Below are 27,668 nucleotides of genomic sequence, written 5' to 3' on the forward strand. Positions count from 1 at the left end.
GCATTGTATTGACCAGCTGCGCTTACGGTCACCTCGGCGTCTACAGCCTACTATACAAGATGGGATCACTATTTAAGGCCCTGATAACTCTAAAAACAACCACCTTTGCTGTACTGAGTGCAGCTGAATTGCTCGCAAATTTATTTGCCGTATCGAAACAGTTCCTGCATCGTAGCCATATTGTCACGAGTTCTCGTAACAAAGGGCAGAAGGAAAGGGAATGACAAAAAAGGACGGAGGGTGGAGAAAGAGGGCGACGAAGTTCGGCGGGCTACCTTTGACCGCTCCTGGAATAAACGCCAACGGTGTCCCTTGATCTGCCTTGCATGTTTATAAGTAAACGGTTCGCGCATAAGAATATTATCAGTTGAATCCTCATAACAAATAAAGCAAATTCGACAAGGCTTTGCTTTCTGCATTATTTTTTGTGTGCAGTATTCGAATGGGACATCGTTTAAAAATATTGCAGCATTCCTGGAAGCTGCGAACTTCCACACAAGCGAACAACAATCACTAGGCCGTGACGGTTCACTGGCCGAAAACAACTTACGTGCTTGACCCGCCAACTGTTTGCAGCAATTCTTTCTTGCCGAGGCACGGCGGCGCGAAATGCAAAACCCAGCCGTGCGAGAAGATGCCGGAGTGCCATTGGCGGCGACCCGATGGGGCGTGACGCGCCCCGCCGGAGAGCCGCCGTGTCCGCAGGAACTGCGCTTCGGAAGCGACCGCGGTCGGGGCCACGCTCGACCCTTGCCCTCGCATTACTTCCGTGGGCCGCTCTCTGACACGGGCACGCTGCTCTGAGTGCAAACTTGACGCAAAGCTCGCCCCAGCAACTGCGGCCTCAGTAGCTCTGTGACGCACCTTCGACTATAGCGCGACTCACTGCGGGCCTGCTGGAGAAAGTGGTAAGTGTTCGCTGCTGTTTGTCTGCCCTTACTGCTACATTACAATGAAAGCAATAGTTAAACCTGGTCCCGATGAACTGAAAATAATTTTTCGAAACCGAGTACTGTGCGGCAAATGAATGTTTTGCAGATTGATAAATGCTTTCTATGGTGAATCATTTGATAAGCTTATTAAGTTCGTTGCCATGTAGTAGCATGAATTCATTTAAAAGTTAAAATATAAGTGCACATTGAGCTGTTTCCATCAATCTGCTGGCAGCAAAGCTATCTATAATCGCGTTTATGGCCTGGATCACCCGCTGTAAGGAAGAGTACATTTGTAGCCACACTGCCTGCGCTATTTTTAGCGTCTCTATAACTCTGTTTATTGTTCTTCGACGAACCAAAATCGTGCACATCATGAAGATGCATTTCCATTGCGGCGCCGAAAACAGACACGAGCAGCTATGTATTCTTGCGAACATCGCTTAGACATTGACAGGGCAGTTTAGTTGACACAAAGCAAAACGAACGTGTCGCAATTCATGTATCAGCGTAACGCAAATTGTAGAAGCTTCGCAGACTTCGTAGTAAAGCATTGTGCTCATGTGTGCGATGAACACCACAATGCTCCTTTACGCAATCGCTGTTCCATCGGTTAAATTTCAGCCTACATTTGGGCTTGGGAGAGGCAAAACCAAGTTGAGTAACCAAAACATGATCGACTGGCAATTTTGCTGTGCAAAGGAAAAAAGACATTTTTCCTTTACATATATCTTCAAGTGAGATTAAAACATCTCAAAGGAAGACACGTACGGTATATGTGAAAGGCCACAGAGAGTACTGCGGAATAATTTCGCCTACCTACGGAGGTCCTTACCGCGCACATAAACTTAATTCAGTACGCGGAAATTAATATATTCCGGCCGAATTGGGATGATGATGATGAAAAACTTTATTTATCCCTCTTTAAAGGGAAGGGGGCAATGGAATAGAGGGTGGGGGGACGAACTACTTGAAGTAGGCCTCCTTTATCCTCTCAGCCCACTCCAGGATGGCCTCCTGAAGTTCGGGCCTGGTGCACAGTGCCGGAACGTTATAGACCCTAATGTTGAATTCCAATGGTATATATCCAGATCAAGTTTTTCTGCTCTGTATAGATCGATCCTATTCCAATGGCAGAATGAGAGCGTGGGTCGTGTGTTCCAGTGGCAGATTGGGACCGATTCCGCATCGCTCTGCGGAGCACAGATATATTTGTTCCGCAGCAGATTTGACCCAAAGTCCACGTGACGCATTTCCTTCACCCGCCTCTGCTTCCTGTCACGGTCGCCTGTTTCCGGTCGCGGGCAGCTATGGATGGCATGAAAAACGTGGACGCTACATCGCGCCGCGCGATTTTGTTCCTGCTCCTGGATAGTGACAACTCCGACACTATAAGTTTCCAAGTCCAGTGATGATTCTCCCGACACGGAAGAAAAACTGAACGCACGGAATTTCAGGACGATCCAGATGACGGTGATGATGGTGATGAGGCCTACCCGATGGATGAATGGATGTTATGAGCGTCCCTTTTGGAACGGGGCGGTGGGTTGCGTCACCAAGCTCTTGCTATTATACTGCACAATGTCCCACCTAGATTAAAAACAAGAAAAAAAGAACGAGAAAAAGAAAAAAAAAAACACGATGAATTCCCAAAACGAAATTTTCTGACCCCCTAATGCGAACTTTATTTTTGTACTTCTCCGTTGTTTGTGTTTCCCTACTTTTCTTCCACTAATCTTCCAATCGCCTCTTACTAATGTCTATTGCGGACATGTTTACTTTCCCTCTGCTCTCGCCGAACTAAAGGGCTTCGAAGAGGCCAGTGGTGCCTAAATCGACCGCTGGGCAGATATCTCCCCATTGCAACAAAACACACTCCATCGTTTCCCGAGGTTTACCGCAGCAAGCACATGCTTCTTCTCCCTTCTTATATCTCGTTTTATAGGTGCGTGTTCTAAGGCATCCTGATCTCGCTTCGAAAAGTAATGAGCTTCGCTTTGAGTTATCGTAAATTGTTTCTTTCCTGATTTCGTTTTTTTCCCTCTTAAGTAGTTACTCATGGCAGGTTTCTTTTTCCATTGCCGCCACCCATGAGATTATTTCAGCCTCTCTGACTTTCCTCTTGACGTCCTTTGTTGCTGTGTTGCTCACTCTACGGGCCGCATACTTGCTGGTATGCTTCCTAGTTCTTTTTCTCCGCTGTTAATCAATGTTTTTTTTCCTGTACAGATACCTCAACACTCTCCCAGCTCATTTACTTTCTTCCGTATTCCTCAGTCGTTCTTCATTATCAATTTTACTGTGAGCTTCCCTCACTTCAGAACTAGTCCAGCCCATATAACCCTCCACAGCTTCATATGTAGTCTTCCCGTGAGCGCCCAATCCGAGGCGTCCCACTTACCTTTGGTTCCCATCGAGTCCTGCTTGTACCACTGATTTCAGTTTCAGTTTCAGTTTGTTTGTTTATTCAGACACACATTGCCTGGGTTGAAAGGACTAAAGGCAGATGAACTCTGCCTGACTAAGGTCCCTCCACCCATACATTTGCTCAGAAGCAGTGAGAATAAAAAAAGAAAAACAATGGCTTTGTACATTAAAGCGCCACAAAAAGATTTTCATGAACAGAAGTAACATCGCGATCAGGCATCTTAAATTGAGTAACGGAATCACACAATAATGCATCAGCAATAAACCATAACAAGAACAAACGCGTACATAAATGGCAACATATTAAAAAGTACAAAGTTTGTGCAAGCGTTATACAAAATGTAACGTAACCATTCCAAGCAATGTATAACTGTTAGAAAATGCAGCAGAACACAGAGGTTATAGAACAATAAAAAGTTTTTTTTTTTTAACTCCAGAACTTATTTAGGACAGAGTACCAGATAGTAAGTACATTGTAACATTTTTCTTGAAACTGTGGATAGAAGTACATTTTTCAGTAAGTTCGTGGATATAACTGTTGTTGCGGAGAAGGTTAGGTATAAGGTAGATCAATGTTTGATTACCGTAAATGGTTCTGAATACCGGTATTCTAAATCGCTCATGTCGGAGATCATAGGGAACATTAGTAGGGTAGCACTGAGCCATATAACTACTCAATTCATTTCCAATTTCCTTGCGAATATACAAGGCGAGCTTCAGATTAAACAGTTGGTTAACTGTAAGCAATATAAGCTTGTTAAAAAATGGCGCAGTGTGTTCAGTTGGTTCCAGATTTTCTATGCAGCGAACAGCTCTCTTCTGTACAATTTTTAACCTTTCAAGGTTCGTTCCTGAAGTCGTACCCCATATTAAGAGACAGTAAGTGAGATGAGAATGGACTAGTGCATAATATAACTGGAGCTTTAGCCAGTTTGGTACCAGAGACCTAAGTTTATATAAGACAGAAATTGATCTAGACATACTGGCATGTACTTTGTTGATTTGCGGTGTCCAACTGAGGTTTTCATGAAAAAGTACACCTAGGAATTTAAACAACGGGACACGCTCGATGTCATTATTTTTAAATCTAACAGAAATGGTGTAATCTTCGCGTTTATTTCTGCCTTTGAATAAAATATATTTAGTTTTATTAACGTTTAGTTCTAGCTGGTTACACTCAAGCCAGTATGAAAGCGATATCAACCAATCGTTCGCCGCGATTTCTAAATCTCTTAAACGGCTGCCAGAGAAAAACAAGCTGGTATCATCCGCATACAGAACTATAGAGGAAGTTTGTGGTACCGGCACGATATCATTTATGTAGATAATAAAAAATAGTGGACCGAGTATAGAACCTTGTGGTACACCGAATTTCAAAGGCTGCAGCTGAGATTTATACCCGTGAAGAAACGTATACTGTAGCCTGTCTGTTAAGTAACTGCGTAATAATTGTAGAGCTACCCCTCGAATGCCGTAATGGGGTAATTTTTCAAACAGTATATTATGCTTGACCGAGTCAAATGCTTTTCGGAAGTCTAAAAAAATTCCTAGGGTGAACACCTTGCTATCAATATTCTTCGCTAATTTTTCTTTGATATTAAGTAAAGCTGTTTCAGTAGATTTATTTTCGCGAAAGCCGAATTGTTCCTTGATAAGCAATTCATGTTTATGTAGAAACTTGGTTAGTCTTGTTTTTATAATGTGCTCTAATACCTTTGAGAATATGTTGCAAATATGTTGCAAAGGTGCTGATAAAAGGTTAGCAACGAAAATAATTGGAGTAGCTTTGATGTGATCATTACCGGCAGCAGTATTTTTATTTAGCTTCTTAAGAAAAGAGTTTATCTCTAATTCACTACAAGGAGACATAAATATGGAATTCGTAATGGAAGAGGATATATATTTCTGTGCATCTAGCTGAGTGCTGGAAGATGAATATCCGCCTGAAGATAAAAAGTGGGAATTGAATTTATCTGACAAAGTCTCTTTACTGTATTCGACACCATCAGTAATTAGTGTACCAGGGATGCTGTTCTGTTGTTGACCAATAAGCAATCGTAATGTGTTCCAAATTTTTTGGGGGTCATGAGAAACAGCAATAAACCTATTCTTGTAATATTCACATCGAGCTTTCTTGAGATCAGAGTTTAACTTGTTTCGAATTTTCTTATATTCAATTAGAAGAGAGATATCTTTTAGATTAATAAATTGACGGTACATAATATCACGGGCTTTTATTCTCTGAAATAACTCTTTTGTTACCCATGGTTTTCTACATTTTTTATGTGCTTTTTTCGCATAACGCAAAGGAAAAGCTTCTTCATAGCAACCTTTAACTTTTTGTAGAAAGATGTCGTATGAAATGCTTGCGTTTTCTTCCTCATAAACATTCGACCAGTCAACACACTCGATCATCGAGTGAAAAGTGGAGAGACTCATTTGATTAAAACTACGATAAGGTACTGGGGGAATGCGAGCGGGATGTATTTTGTTTTTTGGAACAGGAAAGATACAGAATACAGGCAAGTGATCACTCAGATCGACTGAAAAAATGCCAGGTATAACATCACTTTCATCATGACTAATTACACACAGATCAATCAGAGTTTCACTTAATCCTGTTATTCTTGTCGGCGAGCGTATAACATTTGTACAAGAGAATGACTCAATTATGTCTAAAAATTGTCCAGACTGTGGAGTGTCTGTTAGTAAGTCAATGTTAAAATCGCCAACCAGGACAATGGGAAGCATTGCAGAGGACACATATTCAAAAACAGACGTAATATATTCAAAGAATGCTTTAGCTTCACCAGAAGGCGGGCCATAAATTGAAGCAATGACTGTTCCAGCACTCTTAACAACGATTGATTCATAATGCGCAGTAATACCAGAAAACTGCGACAAGACATCATAGGCAATATCATCTTTAATATACAATGAAGTTCCTCCACCTCTACGACCTGATCTATAAACACCCTCAGACCTATAGCCGGAAAAGTGTACAACATCTTGAACATTCTGAAACCAAGTTTCCGTAAATGCTATGAAGTTAAAATTGTAGTCAAGGGATTCAAAAAATGCCTCTGTTTCAAGTTGCTTGTTCCTCAAGCTTCTTATGTTTGCGTGGAAAACTGACATGTTATCACATTTTCTGCGCAGGGTATGTACTAGGGATTTAAAAGAAGATACATCGTGATACATAACTTTAGTGAAGTCAGCCATCGAAAGCAGAAATCATAACAAGGAAAATTATAAGCGGTGCAATCTTGTGGCCGTTCAACGAATCTTATCAAGATCAGCTTCGCAATTGATGCGCACTGCCCGCTGGCCAGATGCCCTACGCATGAAAAGCTTTCCATCCTTTTGCCATGCGAACTCGTAGTGCATTTCCCGCGCCTTCGCCTTCATCATCCACAGAAGTTTCTTATTCTGCGGTGTCAAATTGTCTCTGAAATGTATCGCCAATTGAGCAGCTGAAAGCTCGTTTTTCTTTGCCATCCATTCATCGCGCATGACACGTGATGTGAAACGAACTAATATTACCGAGGCTTTGCCAGGCTTGGCAGGCAGTCTGTGTAAGGCCTCAAAGTCGGTACGGGTCAACTGAGGAAGGTGAAGTTTATTTGCCAGTTCATTCACCGTAGCGAGAAGACTCTCGTTTTCAACATCTGGCAGTCCCTGAATTTCTAGATTCTGTCTTCTACTGTACTGTTCGAGGGCGGCGACCTGTTTTTTTAATTCAGACACTTCCTGATTGTTGTTAGAGGATTCCACCGTATCGATTCTTTTCCCAAGGCTTAGGATTTCTGCTGATAGTTTTTTTTTCATTTCTGCAAGTACCATGTCGTACTGTTCAGACAGATGTTCTATGGAGTGTTCCATTTTGTCGACCGTTTCCTTAATTGAAAAAAGAGCATCCACCCTACTCTGAATTGCAGGTAACTGAGTCAATTTTCGATTAATTTCAATGAGCACCTTCTCCAGTGCTTTTTCATCCCGCAAGTTACCACTTGCGAATTGAGTGCCACGGGCAGCTAAGACAAGGCATGTTTGGCATTTCCATGCTCTTTTTGACGTATCATCTTTAGATTTGAAGGCAGTTTTGCTTATGCCCGAGCATGTGCCCAAATGGTAACTGTAGTTACATTGAGAACACGTTGGATTCACACAATTATCTGGGAGCAGCTCATTACAGACCAAACACAACTCCGACATTTCGGTTCAAAAAACAGAAGCTACAAAGCACTTCAGCGCCAAATGTAAAGGAAGTATACGCAGCAGTGGTGGTGGCAGAAGCAATATAGCACGTTAAAGTAGTGAGAAATTAAACCAACCTGCAAAATCAGAGGATAGTGATCACTGTAGAGCGAACAACCGCATTTCCAAAAGTAAGTCCTGGAACCATTACACCTTTCCACATACCCCGGAGCACCTCGTACCTATTGTATCCCCTAGGCACTCCGTGCTTCATTACTGCTGCATTTCTCTTCCCCTTTACTGTTCTTGTTTTTTCCTGTGTGTCCATACATCTATTGCCTTCGTTTATCCATATGCCAAGGTATTTATATTCTTTCACCCGAGGTATTTCCTGGCTCACCTCTAGTCTAGCGCCCTCTCACTTGATTTCCCTGTACTAAGTGTCCCCGCGGGAGCGCACACATTCGACTCGCAGATTTGACGAGGGCGATCTCAGTCGCAACGACGCGCTCCGTTCGTGATCCTGCCGAGTGTTCGTGATCTGCCATTGGAATTCAACATAAGCCAGCGCAGAAGATGACGTCATTGCGTTTGTTTGTGCGTTCAGGCATGGCTTCTGCCCTAGAAAAAGAACTATGGCAAAAACTCACCTCAGAGAAATTCTCATATAGTGCGTGTTATTCTTTGCAATCATTACTTATGAAGCTCATACGCTACCTTTGAAAGCAAGGCTGCTGTACTTTAAAGGGCAACTCCGGCGATTTTTCGATGTCCACTGATGTTAATGAAATTTTGCCTATATGTTCTCCTTTACATTTTTATTATTTGTGCCAGAATATATGGCTGCAAGTCACTTAGTTTTCCTGAAAATAAGTTTAAAAGATTGGTTCCGTTCCAGACGCATGACATTATATACTGGCCACACTGTGTTTGCGACGTCAGTCTCTCTACACACCTCACCCTCGCTGAAAACGTCACTTAAATCACCGCTGTGTAGTTCAGGAACTTGGTAAAAGCTCTCTTTGTCATCAGGAGACATCATCAGCTTCGCTTCTTTGGTGTTAGCGCCACGTGTACTGCGTGTTTAGCACGCGTTCTGCGTGTTTACATTATGGTAGTGACCTGACGAATGACCTGAGGTCATTCACTCATCGTGAAGTCACACGAAACAGCTACCCGTTTCGCTTTCGGTGCCTCGTTTATTGGTTATTTAACATTATTGATGAAGTTCTAAGGAAACCACCCTACAGGTGACAGGACCGTCAATACCATTTGAATATGGCAACATCCTAATTTCGTTAAAAAAAAACTCCGGAGTTGCCCTTTAAGAGATAAGCAACTCGGCAGAATACCACGTACAATATGACGATCTCCCAAGTAAACTCAGTTTTACTAGCAATCTTGTTTGCTAAATGAAATAAACGTCACTCTGAGGCTTTTCTTTTTCTCGCGTAATTAGCCCACCGACACGGCCACCGGCGTTCCAACGCTTCCTCTTCAAGAGCTTATCCCAGTTGTTGCAGACACAATTCTCTGGTTGCTTGCGTTTCCCGCGCGAGCTCTCGCCTGCGTTCTAACTGCGCCTGGGTAAGGCCAAATCGAAACGGTGCCAAGTGTTTCAACGCGCTCACTTGCCCACGAGAAATTCGTAATGGGGTTCTATAGCGTTTGTCGATGCATGCGTCCGTGGCGTAACCCTACCTGGGAGCGCTCTATATACCCGCACGAATTTATTTCGTAGGGTGAAGGATGGGGGTGCGGGTATGACAAACCTGATTTTGCGACTGGAGGTAAACCGGTTGGTTTTTTTATGTCTAACCGACCCTTCTGTGTGAACTGTGATTCAGGTGAGGCTCAAATTTGCACTGCCCGAGCTTGTAGCGGGCACCGATGCGATGGTCATTTAATAGAAGTGTCAGTGGCAAAAAGAGTACAGTTTTGGGCTGCAAGGTTTTAGGACGAATACTTGTTTACTTCTGCTACCAAAAGGAAATTCTAGCGAGATCTAAGGGACCTAGCATTGCTTATGTATAGAGTCATTGACAGTGCAGGGAAGGGCATGGATGTGTTAAAACGAGTGAAAATAATGCAAATTAGCCCATCGGCAAAATCAATTTTCTTTAAACTACGTACAAATACATTGTCAGTAGAAACATTTTTAGAATAACGGCGTTTTTTTTTCTACCTTGTGGCTCAGGTTGTCTTATCTGTAAGAAAGCGAAGACTACTGATCATGTTTTTACTGCTGAGAGGGCCTGTATTTTTCGGACGTGCTTCAGCGAACGCTAAAGAAGCACTTTCCGTTACATGCTAACAATATATGATTTCTGAACATTAGAACCGACGACGGAGTGCCGTACGACCTGATAACGCTGACTGACCTGCCCTGTCTATGGAACGCCCGCATGGCGAGGTTTCACTCTGGCCGGGCGCGCGCCCGGGCCGGCTGTTGTTACGCGAGTGCACGATGCTTTTCGTAGAAATGCAATAACCGTAACACTGTTTCTGAGTGGCTGTCGAGGGTAGAGCCCTTGACAGTGCTCAGAGAACTTCAGGCGTCAATGACGGCCCAGCTTGAGGGACGGTTCAAATCGTAAAATGATTTGATTTTGTTTGTTGCGTAATTTACCTCATGACTTTGTTTTTGTTAACGGGTGTTTCACTCTGATCGGCAATAAAAACGGCGTCCATGGCGTAACGGTTTCAATATCGAGCTTCTGCAATAGACGTCATGCGTTCGAATCCGGCCGTCTGACCAACGCTGGTCGGACAATTTTATTGGTGTTTATTTAGTTATGTATAAAACAGCACTTTTGGCGAATCAGCACTGCGGAAGCCCGCAAAGTGGAGGAAAGTACATGAAAGGGAAAATTCGCAACCCCCAAATTGCAGCAAAAACCTACAAAGGAAACTCATTCGAGTTTTTTCGGAAAGAAAGCCTCGCAGTTGAAGGAAGAGTCGTCCTTGTCCGAGACGCGAACCCGGGATTAACGCCTTTCTGAGGCGGTCGCTCTACTATCTCAGCTAGCCAGGAAGTTAGCCAATCACAGAGCGACGGCAATACAGTACTTTGTTAAAAAACGATATGTTTACGATGTCGCGAAGCCGTTTAAAGCCAGAAGGACGAACTTCAGGCCGTAGTAGTAAAAACTTTATTAAGAAAGGGAGCGGGGGAAAGGGGGGTCTAAGAGCGATGGGTGGCTCCCTTAGTTCAGGGCTCCACTGGCCTTGGGCGCCCGCTGGACTTGCTGGAGGAGTGCCCTCTGCACACCCAGGTCCGAGCTGTCGAGCTGTACCTCCCACTGCTCCACTATTGATCGTTGTTTGTTTGTGTTAGACTGAATAGCCAACTCTGGCGGCATTCTTTCACACGTCCACAAAATGTGGAAAAGGGCTGATCTACCACCACACCACGGGCATCTAGCTCGATGTTGTGTAGGATAGAGCACGTGAAGTTTTATGAGGTGCGGATAAACATCGGTCGGGATTTTTCTGAGGTATGTGGCCTCTTGCCCGTTTAAGGGCTTGCGTGGGGAGGCGTATTTTTGGCGTGTCAAACGCTGGTGTTCCTACATTTCGCGTGGGTATTTCGGCATAGGCAAGGCGTGTGAGCTGGGCTGCTCCACTCGGTTGCAAAGATCACGAGCTAGAGCATCAGCCCGTTCGTTGCCTACGACGCCTGAGTGTCCTAGGCACCATATAGCAATGTGGTAGTGTTGCACGTTACGACCTAGAAACCTAAGGGTAGTAGAAGGTAAACGGCCTGTCATAAATAAGCGACATGCCTCTTGAGAGTCAGTTACTATGGTTGAAGAGTGGCCTCTCCTCTCCTGATGTTGGATAGCTAGGGCTATTGCTGCAGTCTCTGCAAATGTTATGCAAGATGTGGTTATGGATGCAGTGACGAGGGGCTGGTGTTTTTTGTCTACAGCTACTGCTGTATAACGTGATTTTGCGTATGTAGCAGCATCTGCATATATTGCATGTGGTTTGGGTGCACGCTGAATTGAATTGAATTATGGGGTTTTACGTGCCAAAACCACTTTCTGATTATGAGGCATGCCGTAGTGGAGGACTCCAAAAATTTCGACCACCTGCGGTTCTTTAACGTGCACTTACATCTAAGTACGCGGGTGTTTGCAGTGCCAATTGGCGGCGTAGCCATTCGACCGTGGCTAAACGAAGACCTTGGTGGGTATCGTGATGCATATGCTTGGGAAGCGGTCTGGTGCGCATGTGCTTGCGACACTCTTTAGTCATATCTTCCATAGCATCTCCTGTATTAAGAGGGGGTGGGACTCCTATGCGGGCTAAGATAGTTCTGTCTGCAGCGTTAGTGCTCTGTGAGACCAGAACCGCAGTTTGGAGCTCCGAAAAAGTGTTATGTAGGCCCAAGGCCAAAAGCCTCTCAGTTGGAGTTTGCATAGGCAGCCATAAGGCAGCTTTACACGCACTGCGAATAATTGCTTCTACTTGGTATACCTCTGACTTGCTCAGATGGTAATAGGGAAGCCCATAGGATATTCGACTAAGGACGAAAGCTTGGACTAGCCGTAGAGTGTCTCTCTTTCCTTCCTTTATGGTGATGCGTTATGCGGCGTATCATCCTAGAGATTTGTTTAGTTGTGGTGCGTAAAGCTTTAATTGTGTGTGAAGCCTTGTCATTGCTTTGTACCCAAAAACCCAGAATTCGGGCTTGGGTGGCTTCAGCAATGGGGTGACCGTCCACGTTGAGATTTATTTGTCCATTCGTTTTATAGCGAGGATTGTGAACTCGTATAACGTTTGATTTTTCATGGGCGCCGCTAAGTCCGCTGTTCCTAGCGAAACTAGAGACTATGTCGGACGCCTCCTCAAGTGTTTGCTCTTCCTGCGCTAGAGAGCCGCATGTAGCCCAAATGGCTAATCGTTCGCATATATAATGTAGCCTAATTGCGGTACTTCCTCTAGGGCATGAGCGAGCCTGTGCATAGCTATGTTAAATAACAGTGGGGATATTATTGCTCCTTGAAGGGTTCCTTTGTTAGGCATGTCTATAGGATCTGACCGGGTCTGTCTAATGCCTATTGTGGCTGTTCGGTCAGTGAGGGAGGACATGACATATGCAAATATTCGCTGACCGCACCCTATGACATTGAGTTCGTTGAATATAGCCTCATGCGAGATGTTACCGAAAGCCCCCTTGAGGTCGAGGGCAAGCATTAGGTGTTCGCTACCCTAAGGTATGCGGCATAAGACTTCTTCTTTCAGAAGAAGAAAGGCGTCCTGTGTGGACAGTCCTGCCTTGAAACCTAGCATGGTAGGTAGGAAAATTAAGGTGATTGAATTAGATGCAATCTTGAAGGCGGTTCTGTATGACTCTTTTATACAGTTTGCCCATGCAAGAGGTGAACGAAATGGGACGCAAGGCCTCGATTGCTGGGGTTTTTCCTGGTTTAGGTACAACTGTGATATTTGCCTTCTTCCACTCTAGAGGTACGTGACCTTGTTCCCAGTAGTCTTGGTTGAGGTAGTCGGTAATATCGTCCAAGATATCGTCACTCAGGTTCCTAATCATTGCGTTTGTAATTTTATCTGGCCCCGGTGCTGTGTTTCTCTTTTCTGCTCGTGCGGCGGCAAAAACTTTTGCTTTGGTGAGTGTAGCATCCAGTTCTGGGTTGGGTACGTGCCCCGCTATACCGAGTGTCAGCTTGGTCTCCAATATAGCGTGCGACTAAGTCTTGAATCAGCTCTTGGTCTGTACCCGGGAACTCGTCCGCTATTCTTTGTAGTGTTCTACTCATAGCCGCTTTGGATTTGTCGACTTCGAGCATGTTACGCAGGACTGTCCACGTTTGTGCTGTGCTTAAAGTGTCTTGTACAGAGCTACAGAATTGTACCCATCCTGTGGTAGCTAGCTGGACTGCATAAGTATTGGCTTCCTCTGAGAGGGCCGCTATCCTGCGTAACAAGGTGTAGTTGAGGCGTTGTTTTTTTTTCCACCGTCTGAGCAAGCTTTTGTGACTCTCCCACAAATGGAGTAGGTGGTTGTCTACTGCTGGTGTTTCCACAGTATGTGCAGCTTTTTTTAAATTTTGATCGTGGGCCTATTTAATGTGTTGACTCAATTCCTCGACATTGCTCGGAATGTGGTCAGGTAGGGGGTGGGAGCGGAAGGCAGCCCAGTCCGTTAGGATGGTGTCAACATCACCAGCTTGGGAGATGATATGGATACACTAAGGGTATATTCATCGTTTGCCAAGTTCTTTTCTAGATTGGTTCAAGTTACTCGTTTAAGGTTGTAAGTGAAGGTGAGATCTGGAAATGTGTCTTTACTCAGACTGTTGCCTAAGCGTGTGGGTGCTGTCGGTAGGGTAACCAGATGTAATCTTAGCTTTTCCGCAAAGTTGATGAGGTTGCCTTCTTTAGGCGAATCCCTAGAATAGCCCCACTTGGTGTGGGGAGCGTTGAAATCTCCGATCACCACTAGTTGGTCTTTGGTGCCCGCAATAATTTTAGCGAGAGTTAGGAGGGCATTAAAGTCATCGTGTTTGTCTTTTGGGGAAATGTACACGTTTAGAACGACTGTATGGGCTTTGCCCATTTTCTGGGGCGTAACCACGATTGTTTGGTGATTAGTTTCTGTGCGGCCATAGAAATAATGGGCAGTGGCAGTTATAGTTTTGGATACCAGCGTTGCGACACGAGGGTGTTTTGCATTGAACAGCGCATAATAGCCCAATAGTTTTACTGGGCGGGGGCCCACTTCTTGTAAGCAGATTATGTCCGGTGGGCTTAATGAATTTTGTACAAAGTATTGGAGGGCTGCTGCTCGCTTGTGGAATGTACGACAATTCCACTGCCAAATCTGAAGTTGTTCTGAAGAATTCGGCTTAATTTCCATCATCCACGCTCTCTGTCTGTAGCGTTCGCAGTGCGGCGGTAGGTCAGAGCCCTGGGGTAGGACAAGGGGCCTCCATCTGTGCGCTTACGAGCTTCACGTCGTGCGGTCAAATAACTTTCGTTAAGCATAGATCTTTGCTGATGGATTTCTAGTCGCATTTGCTAATCTGTTGCATTATGTTTTGCAACATGGCCTCCGTGCCTGATGGGGGTGTTGTGGGTTATGGTGGGGTAGGATTAGCTGCTACCTCCAGCTTACTAAGCTTAGCACTTAGACCACTAGGTTGTTGCTGCAAAGTGCTGTTGGTTTCTCTGAGCTGTCTATTCTCGGCTATGATATTCTGATACTCTGGGGTTTCTGTAATAGGAGCAGTGGGAGATACAACTCGAGCCAAGCTCACCTGTTGGGTGTTTTGTGGCGCTGGAGGCATTTTCTTAGCTTGGATCTTCGGTTTCTTCAGCTGCTGCTGCGGCTCCGGGGCTCTAGTCTTGGAAGGGGACCGCGGTTCTGTTGAAGTCTCGCGTTCAGAGCTGAACCATCTGCGTCCTTGCTTTCGCCAGGATACTTGGTCTTTGCGACTTGCTGTTGGTTGTGCAGGAACCTTGGCTTTCTTGGCTATAGGCTTGAGGCGACGTTTACATTCCTTAGTGCCAGTAGCGTGGGTTTCCCTACAGGCAGCGCATTTCAGGGTACAGCCGTGCCCTTTCGTTGGGTTTTGGGTGTCGCACGTGTGGCAGACCACTATGTTATTGGTGGGGCATACATCAGAGCGGTGGCCGTTGCGGTAGCACACTCAGCATACCTGCGTTTTTGCCTTGTGGGGGTAACAGGGCGTCTCCACTTCATAGTAGTATACATATCTGGGCGTTTACTCGCTGCTGAAGGCAAGTACCGCGGTCTTGGTGTCAGCAAGCATCCGAGGCTGAAGAATCTCTACCCCTTGAGTATCATACTTGTCATGCAAGTCGGCCATCAACGCCTCGATGGGTATCTTGGGGTCGATTCCGTGAATCAAGCTATGCGAGACTCTGTCCGGAGCTGCCATGTACGCATTCATCTGGTGCAGTGTTCCGTTAACGTGGAGGTGCGTCAAGCACCTCACCCGGTCAGTGACTTGCTGGTGAGGTGTACAAACAAGTATGATGTTGGAGCCTGGTCTAAGCCTGACCATGAACTGCGTGTCCGTGACTTGGTCTTGACAGCCTATGACCACGGCTTCGTAAATTTGGTGGTTGATCAAGTCTTCGACAATAAGTCCCTTGAAAGGTCGAAGCACGATCTTCAAAGCTTTCTTGAGGAGTGGTGGCAACAGGTGACGCTTAGAGCGTTGCCCTGGTGTTTGCGAAGTATTCGGCTGCAGTTGTTTGGCGGGTGGCTCAATAGTGGTCTCGGCTGTGGTCACCGCTTGTCCGCTCGTCAACTTCTTCTGTCGTCGAGTCAGGTTCATTTGCCAGTTTGAGTGCGGGGGTCATCCAGTGCTGACATGGTGCGGTCGGACGTTGGCGCATTCTGGCTGGTCGAGGCACATTCCATGGACTGGGCCTCTTGGAATTTCATAGAAGTGGGTACGGTGCACGGTGCGGTACTCTTCGAGGCCTGGTTGAGGCTCCGGTGAAGACCAGTAGTCGGATGGGAGGCCACCATAAGGCTGCTCGGCGTATTCCTGCCAATGCCTATCCAAGGCCGCCGAAGCCACTGCGTCAGGCTTAGTTCGACCTCGCACAACAGAAAAGTTTCAAAGTCCTTAACTGGGAAAATATTGGTCACTTACGGCCCAACCCGGTCTCGGCCGATGCAGAAACACTTCACGGATAACGTGAACACAAAAATTCAGGTCCCAGCTTGAGTTAGATGCTTGAGAAAGCCGAAAGTCGGCGGAGCGGCGTCTCTTCGAAACGCAAACTGAGCGTCTCTCATAGCGTTCCCAACTTCAGGCAAATATCTGTAGAAGTCGTCGCTCCCTGCTTGCTGACAAAATATCGCGTTGGAGATTCGTGCGCCCTGAAGTAGGTAGCGGTAATGTACAGAAGTCTGTGTATCCACAGATATTCACCTATTAAGCCTAGATAGATGGCCTCACAGGTGTTTATGGGACACAAAATGTAGATGAAAAAATTATGCAGACCCCACGCGCTGTGGGAATCGCTCTAAAGCACTAACAGACGCATCTCCCGTGTTCTTATCATCTACATTATGCACGTTCTCAACCGCAACTGACGCAACGTCCAAGGCAGTGACAGCAGCAGCAGCAACAACAGTGGAAAAGTCGAGGGAAGAGGCAAAGAAAGCTTCGCCTTAATAACCCCGGGCGCCTATCCAAAGAATGTTTCGCACTATAATATTGCTATTCACAGTGAGCCTGTTTCACAGTGAGACCGTTCAAAGGCCACACTGATTTTGCTGTAACCATACGGAAAGAGGAATAAAGCAATGGCTTAGAGTGCTTGAAGCTTTGCTGGTGCTGCTTGTTTGTTTTTTCACGAGACATTTTTTTACTACCTCCACAAATTTTTGAAGCGAAGCTTTCTGTGCCCCTTTCATCGACTTTCCCATTGCTGCTGCTGGCTGTTGTTCCCGAGTGCATGGGTGATGCTAAAGTAATGTCGTTCCTTTGCCATACTTGCCGGTTGCTGGCTACCGGCTAGTCTTGCACAATTGGCCGGTACCGGACGTAGTGCGAATACACACCAAATATAGTGCGAATTAAGGTGACCTAATCAGTCAGTACAGAAAAAAGTGTAAACAAACACTGGAAATGGTGCAAATTAAGGCAGCCATGCTACCAAACTTAGTACAAACACATGATATACTGTGTATTCGGGTGGCCAGATGGGCTGACACAAAACACATTGTAAGACGAACATCGGATATAGTGCGAATTAAGGTGACCCAGCCAGTCAGTACAGGGCAAAGCGCAAACAAACAATGGAAATAGTGCAAATTAGGGCGGCCACGGTACCAAACATAGTGTAAACACCTGATATACGGTGCATTTGGGTTGCCAGATTGGCCGATACAAAACACATTGTAAAACAAACACCGGGTATAGTGTGAAATAAGGCGGCGCGCAGCAGCAAGTGATGCACTTGAGTGCGGACGTGAGCTAGAACACCGACACACCGTCGTCGTCATTTAATCGCATTCACGCCGTTGTGATCATTCCTTCGTTGCCATGGCATCGTCATCTATCCGCCCTTTTCACACTGTTCCTGTCACTCCTTTGTCATGTCCTCGTCATCACGCCACCATATACGAGCCGTTGTGTCATTCTATGGTAATAAGTCCGTCGTCGTCATTCCATCTCTGTCATGCCATTGTCGTCATCGCTTCGCCATGACAGGGTCGCTGTCATGCCACCGTGGTCGTTCCATCGTCGTCATTTTGTCTTAGTGATTTCACTGTCCCCATTCAATTGTCGTCGTTCCAGATCCGTCATTCTCTTCGCCACGCCATCGTCGCCATCGACATCACGTTGTCATCGCACCATTGTCGTCACACCATCTTCATCACTCCATCGTCATACTATAGCCGTCACACCCTCGTCCTCCTGCAGTCGTCGTCTCAACATTGTCGTCATACCATCGTCGCTACTCCAGCCTCATCATCCCATGGTGTTTACGTCTACGCAGTCACACCATCGTCGTCATGCAGTCGTCGCCACTCTAGCGTCATCACTGCATGGTCTTCACGCCGTCGTCATCACGCCATCATTGTCATACGATTGTCGCCACTCCAGTGTCGTCATGCAGTCATCATCATGCGCCGCTGTGGTGCTTCCGTTATGGTCATTTTGTCGTAGTGATCCCAGTGTCGTCATGCCGTTCTGGTCATGCCTTCGTCATCATTTCATTGCCACCGTTGCGTCATCTACATTTTGTAGCGGTCGTTCCGTCGTCGTGATGCGTGACGTGTCCGCGATGGAGCGCAACAAGTTTACGCTGAGCGAGGCGGTTCCCAGTGCATATAGCCCTCTAGATCGTGTCATCTCTACTTGCAAATTAATGCTAAGCAGTAGTAGTGCCGTGAGACAGAAGTCTGTCGCATTAGGCCGGCATCGATAAAGAAAACGTAGAAATTGCTCCTCGCCATCTTGGCGGTTTTAACTCCTGTACCGCTAGCCTTACTTGTAAATAATTGCAAATATACGTGTTTTGTGCAATACTTCTGGTGGAGGTGCGGGGTACGCTGCCTGTTCATCACCATCACCTCAGCACGAAACTCCGAAGCGGTCGGCACGTTGCTTCTTCGGCGATGGCCACTGAAGCACCTATCGCGCCGGAACTTACCACGCAGCAGCCGTCCCCGCCGTCTGTCACCTTATCGCTTCCAAAAGATCCAGACACCTTCAGTGGCACAGATGCCGTGGACGTTGAGGATTGGATTTCATGGTACGAGCGTGTCAGCAAACAGAACATGTGGGACGATACGCTTATGCTGGCAATAGTGGTATTTTATCGTAAGGGAACCGCACGCGTCTGGTACGAGACACATGAGCACGATGTCGCCAGCTGGGACCTTTGCAACGGAAAACTGAACGACTTGTTCGGCAAGCCCTTGGATCGTCAGGTAGCCGCTCAAAAAGAACTTGGCTCTCGCGCGCAGTCATCTACTAAATCATACATTTCATATACTCAGGATATTATAGCGCTTGGCCGCAAAGTTGACGGTAGCATGTCCGAAGCAGACAAGATCGGGCACATACTCAAAGGTAACGCCGACGACGCATTCAACCTTTTGGTATTCAGGAACTGTGCTACCGTGGATGTCATTGTGCGAGAGCAAGAATAATAATGTGCGTTCTATTGCATGTGATGATAGCATCATTCCATATTCATACCGATATCATTCCCTCAACTCATTACATATAAACCACGTGCTCGCGAGGTCTGTGTCAGTCTGCTTCTGGTAGACCCCAAGAGAGCACCAACAACTGCAGCAGTGAAAGCCCGTGAGCGTCACCCAGCTGCTCCTGAACGTTGTCGCAACGCCGGCCGTAGCACAACATAATTTAGAAGGAAGGCGAACACGTCTTTGTGTTTCAATGACACGAAAAGTACAAAGCAGCTTCAACTTGTTGACACTTTTGAAACATGACATTTAAGAAGAGCGTCTGGCGTCTAGAGCATCTGGCGGCAGTTGTTGTTGCTGTGCCTTCAAAATATGGCACTTACTGAAGCCACTGTAGCGCAGAGAAACGCGGACAAAGAAGACAGGTCTTGGTCTCCTGTCCTCTTGCCATGGTGCGTTGTCCTCTTCTTTGTCCGTGTTTGTGCTACAATGGCTTCAATACGCATCAACCAACTCGCCCAAGAAGTTTTAAAACATGGCACGTAGCCATATTCGGGGAGAGGCCAAGAATCTGGTAGTTGTATACTTTGTTAATAGCTTTAAAAAAAAGAATGGCCATAAAAAGGCGTAACTGCGAATGGAAGAGCTTTGTGTTATTGAGAAGTGAGACCAGGTAAAAGGAAGATCAAATTTTAAAGAAAAATAAGGAGAGTGATTGCAAAATACCCAGTAAGAGTAATTTAGAATAATTACAATAATAATTGTAGGCAAAGTAGGAATTAGCACCGTATGTGTTTGGTTGCTTGGATGAAAGCACTCACTGTGTTAAACACATCCCTGTGACTAAAACCTTCTACCTAGGCACCGAAAGGCAGTAATATTAGGTGAAAAGCGTTATTGAGAAAGTTGTAGAGCAACATGAAAAACTCTCGATACAGCTTTCTGTGGCTCATTAAGTGCTACATAAAAGTGTTTTTCCGAGCGTGAAAGAAGCCTTCGAATGCGCTCAATATTGCCGCGCGACTGGCCGCTCGATGTACTTTGCGTGTATTCGCGGGCGGCTTTCACGCTCGGAAAAACACTTTTATGTAGCACGTATTGGCCAACATAAATCTGTATCGAAAGTTTTTCATGTTGCTCTACAATTTTCTCATTTACACTTTTCATGTACTGATAATATTTGAGAAGTTGAATAACTAATAAAGACTAATTATATAACTAGTCGGAATGCAAAAATAACCTGAGTATCTTCAGGTGACGGCAAACAACTTTATCCTGCTTTTCTACAGCTACGTGGCATTTGCATATTTTTAAATCTTGGTGCATGATAGTTGGGAAACCCTGAATATACATCAACAAAGAGGAATAAGAAGTTCATATTATATTCAATTGTGGTTTGCAATATATAACAGACATAAAATAATACAAGATACATAGGGAAACATACCAGGAAACATAACAAAGTATAACATATACCACACGTAAAAGAACATTGAGATTTTTGGAAGTCTAGACACCAAGCATGGATCAAGGTGGACACATGCATACCAACAAACAAGAATAAAGAGTACACATTTCATATACCAACGGTAAACCCCATAATAGAAAAAGAACATGACATTTCTGGAAATATGTAATGAAACGGATTCGAGCTCTGCTTGGGAAGTGGGGAAACGTCTGTGGAACATGTCAATTTCGCGTGTATGTTCGCTGCAGGCATGCACAATCGTGGCCAAGGGATTCTTTGAAGAGCCAGAAATAGAAACGTGCGAACGTCTAGACACCCTAGTTTTTTTGTGTGAAATAGTTAAACTAACGTTATCGAATACGTCTTTACAATCAATGAGTCCATCTACAAGCTTGAATAAGAAAGTTTTACAAAATTATGGGGTTTTACGTGCCAGAACCATAATCTGATTATGAGGCACGCCGTAGTGGAGGACTCAGGAAATTTGGACCACATGGGGTTCATTAACGTGCACCTAAATATATGTACACGGGTCTTTTCGCATTTCGCCCCCATCGAAATGCGGTGCCCGTGGCCTAATTCGATCCCGCGACCTCGTGGTTAGCAGTTAAGTTCGCCTTCGTGATTCTGCAGTCCATGTCTTCTAGACCGAGCGAGGACTGTGAGCGAAACGTGAGTGTTCACGGCCGACCTGCCTGAAACACTGATATCGATGTTTAAGACAGATTTCCTCTGGGCTATGTCTACACAGTATTTGTTAGGCCGGCAGGTACTGTTCCAAAGGACAGCGGCATATTCTAGCAGAGGTAGGCTGAGGGATGCGTATAGCTTAAGAAATGCGCGTGCATTTCTGAGCTGCCTCGAGATTCAGCTTGTGCCCAGGGTGTGCAGACCGCGCCTAGTGATGCATTGTATGCGAGGCGGTAAGGTGCGCTTGGAATCATATATGATTCGAAGGCCAATAATTTTACACCCTCGAGAGAGTGTGGCAAGTGGTAAAAGAAAGACACTCATCTGTCTTGCGTCTATATGACATTACTTTCGTCTTTCGGTCATTTAGCACTAGATTGTTTTCCACGCACCAATTGGCAAACGCGGATATGTGTTGTTGAAGTGGAGCGCAGTCAGGAAAGCTGCGAATTTCTTCTAATATATTGGTGTCATCCGTAGAAAGCAAGAAAGACGAGCTTTTTATGACTATCGATATATCATTTACAAAGATACAGAAGAGCAGTGGTTAAAGGACAGAGTCCTTTAGTGGCACACCATTGGTAGCTATGTACGTGCCCGAGGACTGTCGGTTGGAAGCGACATAGCATTGCCGGTATGACAGGCAGTCCTGCTGCAAAGGCATTAAAGTTGCAGAAACACCGGTTTCGTAGTTTTGGGAGCAACGGGGCATGACTGGCGACATCAAACGCCTTGCCTACATATGTCACAGTAAACAGAGTCACGTTGACTCCTGTTCTCGACCGCTTCCTCCTGTTCCGACTGCTTCCGGGCCATAAAGCTGACAAGGTTTGTTGTTGAACGGCCCGGTATATAAGGCCATGTTGATTAAGTATTAGGCTGTTCCGCACGCTGCGGACGATTAATGTGCGCAGGACAGACGCAAAGACTCAATTAAACCCAACAGTATGCGCTCTCCCCCACCGCAGGACAGATCGATCAATCAATCAATCATGTTTGTTTAACGTGCCCAGAAAGAACCTCAAGGTCTGAGTACTGGCGCATGCATACATAAATAATAATAATATTAATAATAGTAGAAGTAATAATAATACTAATAATCAATAATCTAATTGTTTATTTGCCGTGCTCAGGAACAACTATTAAGTCTGAGTGCTGACGCAGTCATACAGAAAAAAAAAACAAATAAAGGAGAAAACTGCAGGGCAATCTAAGTAAAAAAATAAATAAAAGAACAATATTGAAAAGAAGAGTGTACATACAACGCGCAAGATCAATGCAAAAGAAAAAGGATAACGGCAGTTGAAAAATTGTGTGATACTATGATACAACGCAAAGCTCAGAAACGAACAACGACAGCGAGTTATGAAAAATAACGAGATCATGAAAATAAGCGTTATAATGACTCAGTATTCTGTCGATGGTTGAGTGTTGGTTATGACAGGCAGGAACATGGAAAAGTCCATGTTCTCAGCTGGTCTTGCGCGGAATGCGAAACATAGTGCAACTGAGGAGTTCGGGGCAGATGAGGATACCTTCAAGGAGTTTGAAAGGAAACATAATTTCAGCGCGATTACGTTCGCAGCGAAATAAGGGTAACGACAATAATCCAACAGTGCTAAAATAGGGTCCAATGTCTATGATAGCAAAGCGATGGTGAAACATAGATTACTGGCTGCTCTTTTGTCATTGCTTGGGCGAAGTCGTTAGCAATGTGGCTTTCAGCCCACCAGACTTACGCAGCGTTTTTCTTACAAAGCCGCTCCTTTAGACATAAGTCAGCGAGGCGCCAACGAAATCTAGTTCACATTTTAGAGGTTTCTGCACGCTATTAAAAGGTGGCTAGCGTTGTAGTATGCAGAGGTATACGGTCCCTGTCAACAGTTACTAAATGGGAAACCCTGTAACAATATTGTTCTCTGCAGAAATTGCGTACTTACCTGCTGATTGGAACCGGAAATCAGAAAGAGGGGAACAGTCGGAGATGAAGTCAATACTGCTCCTTTCCCTGCTGGCTGGTTGGGCGAACGCTATGCCCAACCGAAAGGTAAGATCAATGTGTAGAGAGCCATTATTTATGGTAAGCTTCTGAGGGCCTAGCGATAAAACCTGACTTCTATTCACCACACAATACAAGCGACTTGCACGTTAGCACCCACAGAGTTAGCCGGCACGTGTTGCAGAAGTAATTGTGCTCTTAAGGTGGCTGCAACCTTGAAAAAATAGATACCCAGGGAAAGCAACACCTAAACTTTACGCGATATAGCTGGCATCGTAAGCTACAGAAAACTACATTCGCCTCCAGTCCGTAACCGCTAAGCAACTACAATGCCATGCACCCCTTCGCCCGATGTACTGACACGTTATACGACCAAGCAAATATTTGTAGTTTATAATTTATAGACACAATGCCCAAAATTGGTCGTCGCTTGAACGCAACTGTATACATTGCGCAGTCAAAGGCACTTTGACTCTGAAAACGTGTAAAACTTATCTACCAAGTGGCGATTAGAGTTATCGTTAACATTGCTCAATTTGAACTTCTCCTTCGCCTCAGATGCATCAGTGAGGAACCACCGCTCTAGAGACATATTTCGGCAAGACAGCACAGAGGTCCGATCGCAATAGTCTCAGCCCTATAGAAGGTTGAGAGCTGACTCCATGCGCATAGAAGGCACTCGATTTATTCAAGGAGATATGTAACTTTGAATACTATTTTGATCAATGTATCGCTAACTACATGAGACTTTTCACGACGTGATCAGCGTTAGACAAAGAGGGGTACTTGAATGTTCTTCATTGTTGTTGGTGTGTTGCCTCTCCCGGTCCCCAGTTTGCGTAAGATTGACGGCGCGTTGCCGTGGCTATTTTCTAATGCTTAGTGTACACACCGAATGTTTCTGGGAAGAACTTACGTAGTATTTAAAAATATCCGCTTTGAAACAAAAGGACGTTTCCTTCGGACACATGCCTTCATTGGTGCTGACCACGGGGTGACGGATGATACGCATTTATTAGTCGTCAATTAACAAAAATTCATTAGATGCCGTCTAATCTTTTAGTTTCAGCAGATTCATCGTAACTGGGAAATTGAAGCGAGCTCTCCGTGCAAGCCGTATCAACTTTTAGACCTGGAAACGGATTATCCGCGTTAATGTGGCAGGGCGAATTTTGGCGATCAGATAGCTCCAAAACGAAACTGGGAGACTTGAGCGAGCGCAAAGGCGCGCTCCTCGAGTCAACGTTCTGCTTACGTCAACCAGCAGCGGCGAACAAGCGCGCTGCGACCAGGGTGTCGCAAAGAAATGTTTTTCGTTCTTGTTTTAATTTCGTTTCACTGAAAAAAAATCCGTTCCGGTTCAGCTCCGGAACGAATAAGAATGATCCTTAACCTTTCATACGATGGCGCCACAATGCGTCGAAAAAAGGTGGATTACCACGTATTACTAGAGTGTACACTCTAGTATTACTAGTCACCCCGTGATCACCACCACTGACGGGATGTGCCCGAATGAACCGCCCTTTTATTTAAAAACGACTATCTTTAAGTATCAGAATATTCGTACAAGCAGTTCGTAATGAGAATGCGGAATGTTGTGCAATAACGAATTTACAGATTCTTGGGTGCATTAATTCTAGAATGATACTCATTGCCAACAAACATGGCTCATTTTGTATCGTTTGCACATTCTCTCGAAGGTCCCGCCGGTCGCCACCGAAACCGCGCCCTCCGTCGCTGCTGATCGCCGCCAGCAGCAACCTCCGCAACCGAGCAAACGAGGCCTGGACGCTGCTGCGAGAAAAAGCCAGCCGAACCGTTCCCTCGAAGCGCCCTTCGTGCTCGTCAACGGCACCGACACGACGGCCGACCGCATCTGCCTGGTGCTGCACAGCATGGGCGAGCAGGCGCGCCGGGGCCTGATGCAGCAACTGACGAGGGCCACGTACGCGGCACCCAGGAGCCGCGAAGAGGACGAGTTCGCGGGACAAATCCAGGAGCAGTGGGACGCTTTCGTCGCCAAGGTCAAGCAGGTGGCACGCAGCACGTGGGAGAACCTGGCCAGGCGCATGGCTTCGTCTCTTGAACAGCTAGCCACTCGATGAATGCCCTACTCTGCGCGCACAGCACCGACGGTGCTGCCACGTGACTTTTCGTTGGCGCCCTGACAATTTCGGAGGGCGCGCGAGCCGCAATCACTCATCGACGCGTGCAGTCGCCGTGCGTCAACCGGAGCGGTTTTTTTTTCTCGTTATTCTAAATAACTGGGGCTGTCATTGGACTACCCCTAGTCCTCATAGTGAATGCTTGTGGATGGCGATCAGTCCGGAGAAGCGTTCCCAAGAGCGAACAGGCTCTTGAATCCAGGTTTCATATCTCTGTCGCTGTACACCATTCTTTACCCGCGCCTGTCCAAGCAATGGCTGTTCAATACATCTGCTGCCGACGCGTGGTGCAAAGGAGACCACGGCACGTATTAACAAAAATTTATTAAGCTAGAAGTGTTTGTAAAAGCGAATCCCCGCAAATCCTGACGCTGAACGAATTATTAGCGAACACTGCTTTCCAATAGCAAAAAGCACTTACGAACGAAGAGCTTTGTGAGTTCGTCACTGGATCTTTGAAAATTGAACACCAATGGGATATCATCAGCAATTACCAAGCAATGGTTACTGCTGCATTATTTGAACCGATAAGCCGGCGGCAGGATGATGCCAAACATTTCGTGTCAGCGCGTACTCAAAGAAACGAACAAGTCTACACTGTCCTGAGCTGTATCATAAGGCGTGAATATTGTTTGAGATTGCGAAGTGAAGGTTCTTTCATACGACTCGCAAGCGAAACACTTACGGACAGAGAAGAGCCTATGAGCAAACGCTTAAGGAAATGTACAGCCAACTGCACGAATTTGCACTTCCCGATGTAAAAGCTATTTTGAAGCGGCATGTGTTCGTCTGCTCTTTTGCCTACACCTTGCATCACGCTGCTTCCTGTATCCCACTGGGCTATTACGACATACGCGCACGTCCGATAAAAAGTCTCATCCGTCTTTCCCCTCCTCTTTTGCGCATACGGCTATATAACGAAACCAAATAAAGAAACGCAGGTTCTTTTCCTGCCCAACCACTAAAGGTGCCGTCTTGATCAAATAACCGCGATGCACTTGCAATTACCACCTGCCATTATTGAATTAAACATTGCTCAATATATATATATATATATATATATATATCGTAAGAAGCCAACGCACAAAGACTCCAAGGAAAACATTCGGGAAATTACTTATACTAATTGGAATATAGCGACGATAAATTAACCGAAATGAATATGGATGAAAAAACTACTGGCCCCAGGTGGGGCACGAACCCACGCCTTCGCACTACGCGCGCGATATATATACATATATGTTGTATACTTAAACTTGTACCCTTACATAAAAATGGGCGAAGGATAACACATCACAGAAAGAGAAACTACGACATTGTAGAACGCGTGGGTACAACGCTTCTAAAATAGTTTCTCTTTTTCTAATGTGCTATTATTCGCCCATTTTATTGCAATAGCTATTATATGGATACTCCAGGCGCATTTCTGCCGTCGCCGTCGGCACCATTGCTGACATCCGTGATATCGGAGCGTTGTCCACTTGTTAAATAACATGGTACTTGTACGGGCATTGTCGGCAGCATTGTAACCATTGTCATGATTGCAGGAGGTAAGGAGCGGCACCGGGTCACAATCCATTTCGCAGCACAACTGACATTGGTCGGCGAGAAAACGTAAAAGGGTTTCAGCGAGCATTCTCTAAACTGACCACTTCGATAAGTGCGCCTTTTTTAGCCTACCAACCAGTCGGCAATTCTTTGGGGGGATGCACTGGGCGGCACACAGATAAAGTGTGACATGAAAGTCGCAGCAGCTTTCTGTATGTAGCACTGCATTTGTCTTCATCCGTAAACTTGGACAATTGTGCTGGTGTACTTTGTGTTTTACACTTTGACTGACAGCATTCTACTCGACATCATCCGTCAGATAAATTTGTACGTACTATGTGAAACTTGTTCACTCCCTAGCATTTCTGTATGTATACGTTTCTCTACCACAAGAATTCAATCATATTAAAACATAGGTATATGTCTTCCGGAAGTGCAGTCGTATCGCGCATAATTTTTAGAATATACAAAATGACCCATTTCATTTTTTGGATGCCGGAACTGCATACAACTCTGTACAGTTGCTGCGCAAGTATTTCTGTGAATGGAATAAACCGTTTCTGAGCGATAT

The 27,668-nt window shown here is 45.5% G+C and overlaps 1 protein-coding gene across 1 annotated transcript; it reads left to right on the forward strand.

The window, feature by feature from the left end:
* Window positions 1-794: 794 nt before the first annotated feature.
* On the forward strand, window positions 795-27,668 carry LOC129387031 (uncharacterized). The gene is made up of 3 exons (XM_055075681.1): window positions 795-908; window positions 23,311-23,432; window positions 25,085-27,668. Exons 2-3 carry the CDS (start codon window positions 23,370-23,372, stop codon window positions 25,487-25,489), a joined length of 468 nt encoding a protein of 155 aa, XP_054931656.1. The 5' UTR covers window positions 795-908; window positions 23,311-23,369; the 3' UTR covers window positions 25,490-27,668.

This window comes from Dermacentor andersoni, chromosome 2 (genome assembly GCF_023375885.2).
Source record: "Dermacentor andersoni chromosome 2, qqDerAnde1_hic_scaffold, whole genome shotgun sequence".
Classification (NCBI taxonomy): domain Eukaryota; kingdom Metazoa; phylum Arthropoda; class Arachnida; order Ixodida; family Ixodidae; genus Dermacentor; species Dermacentor andersoni.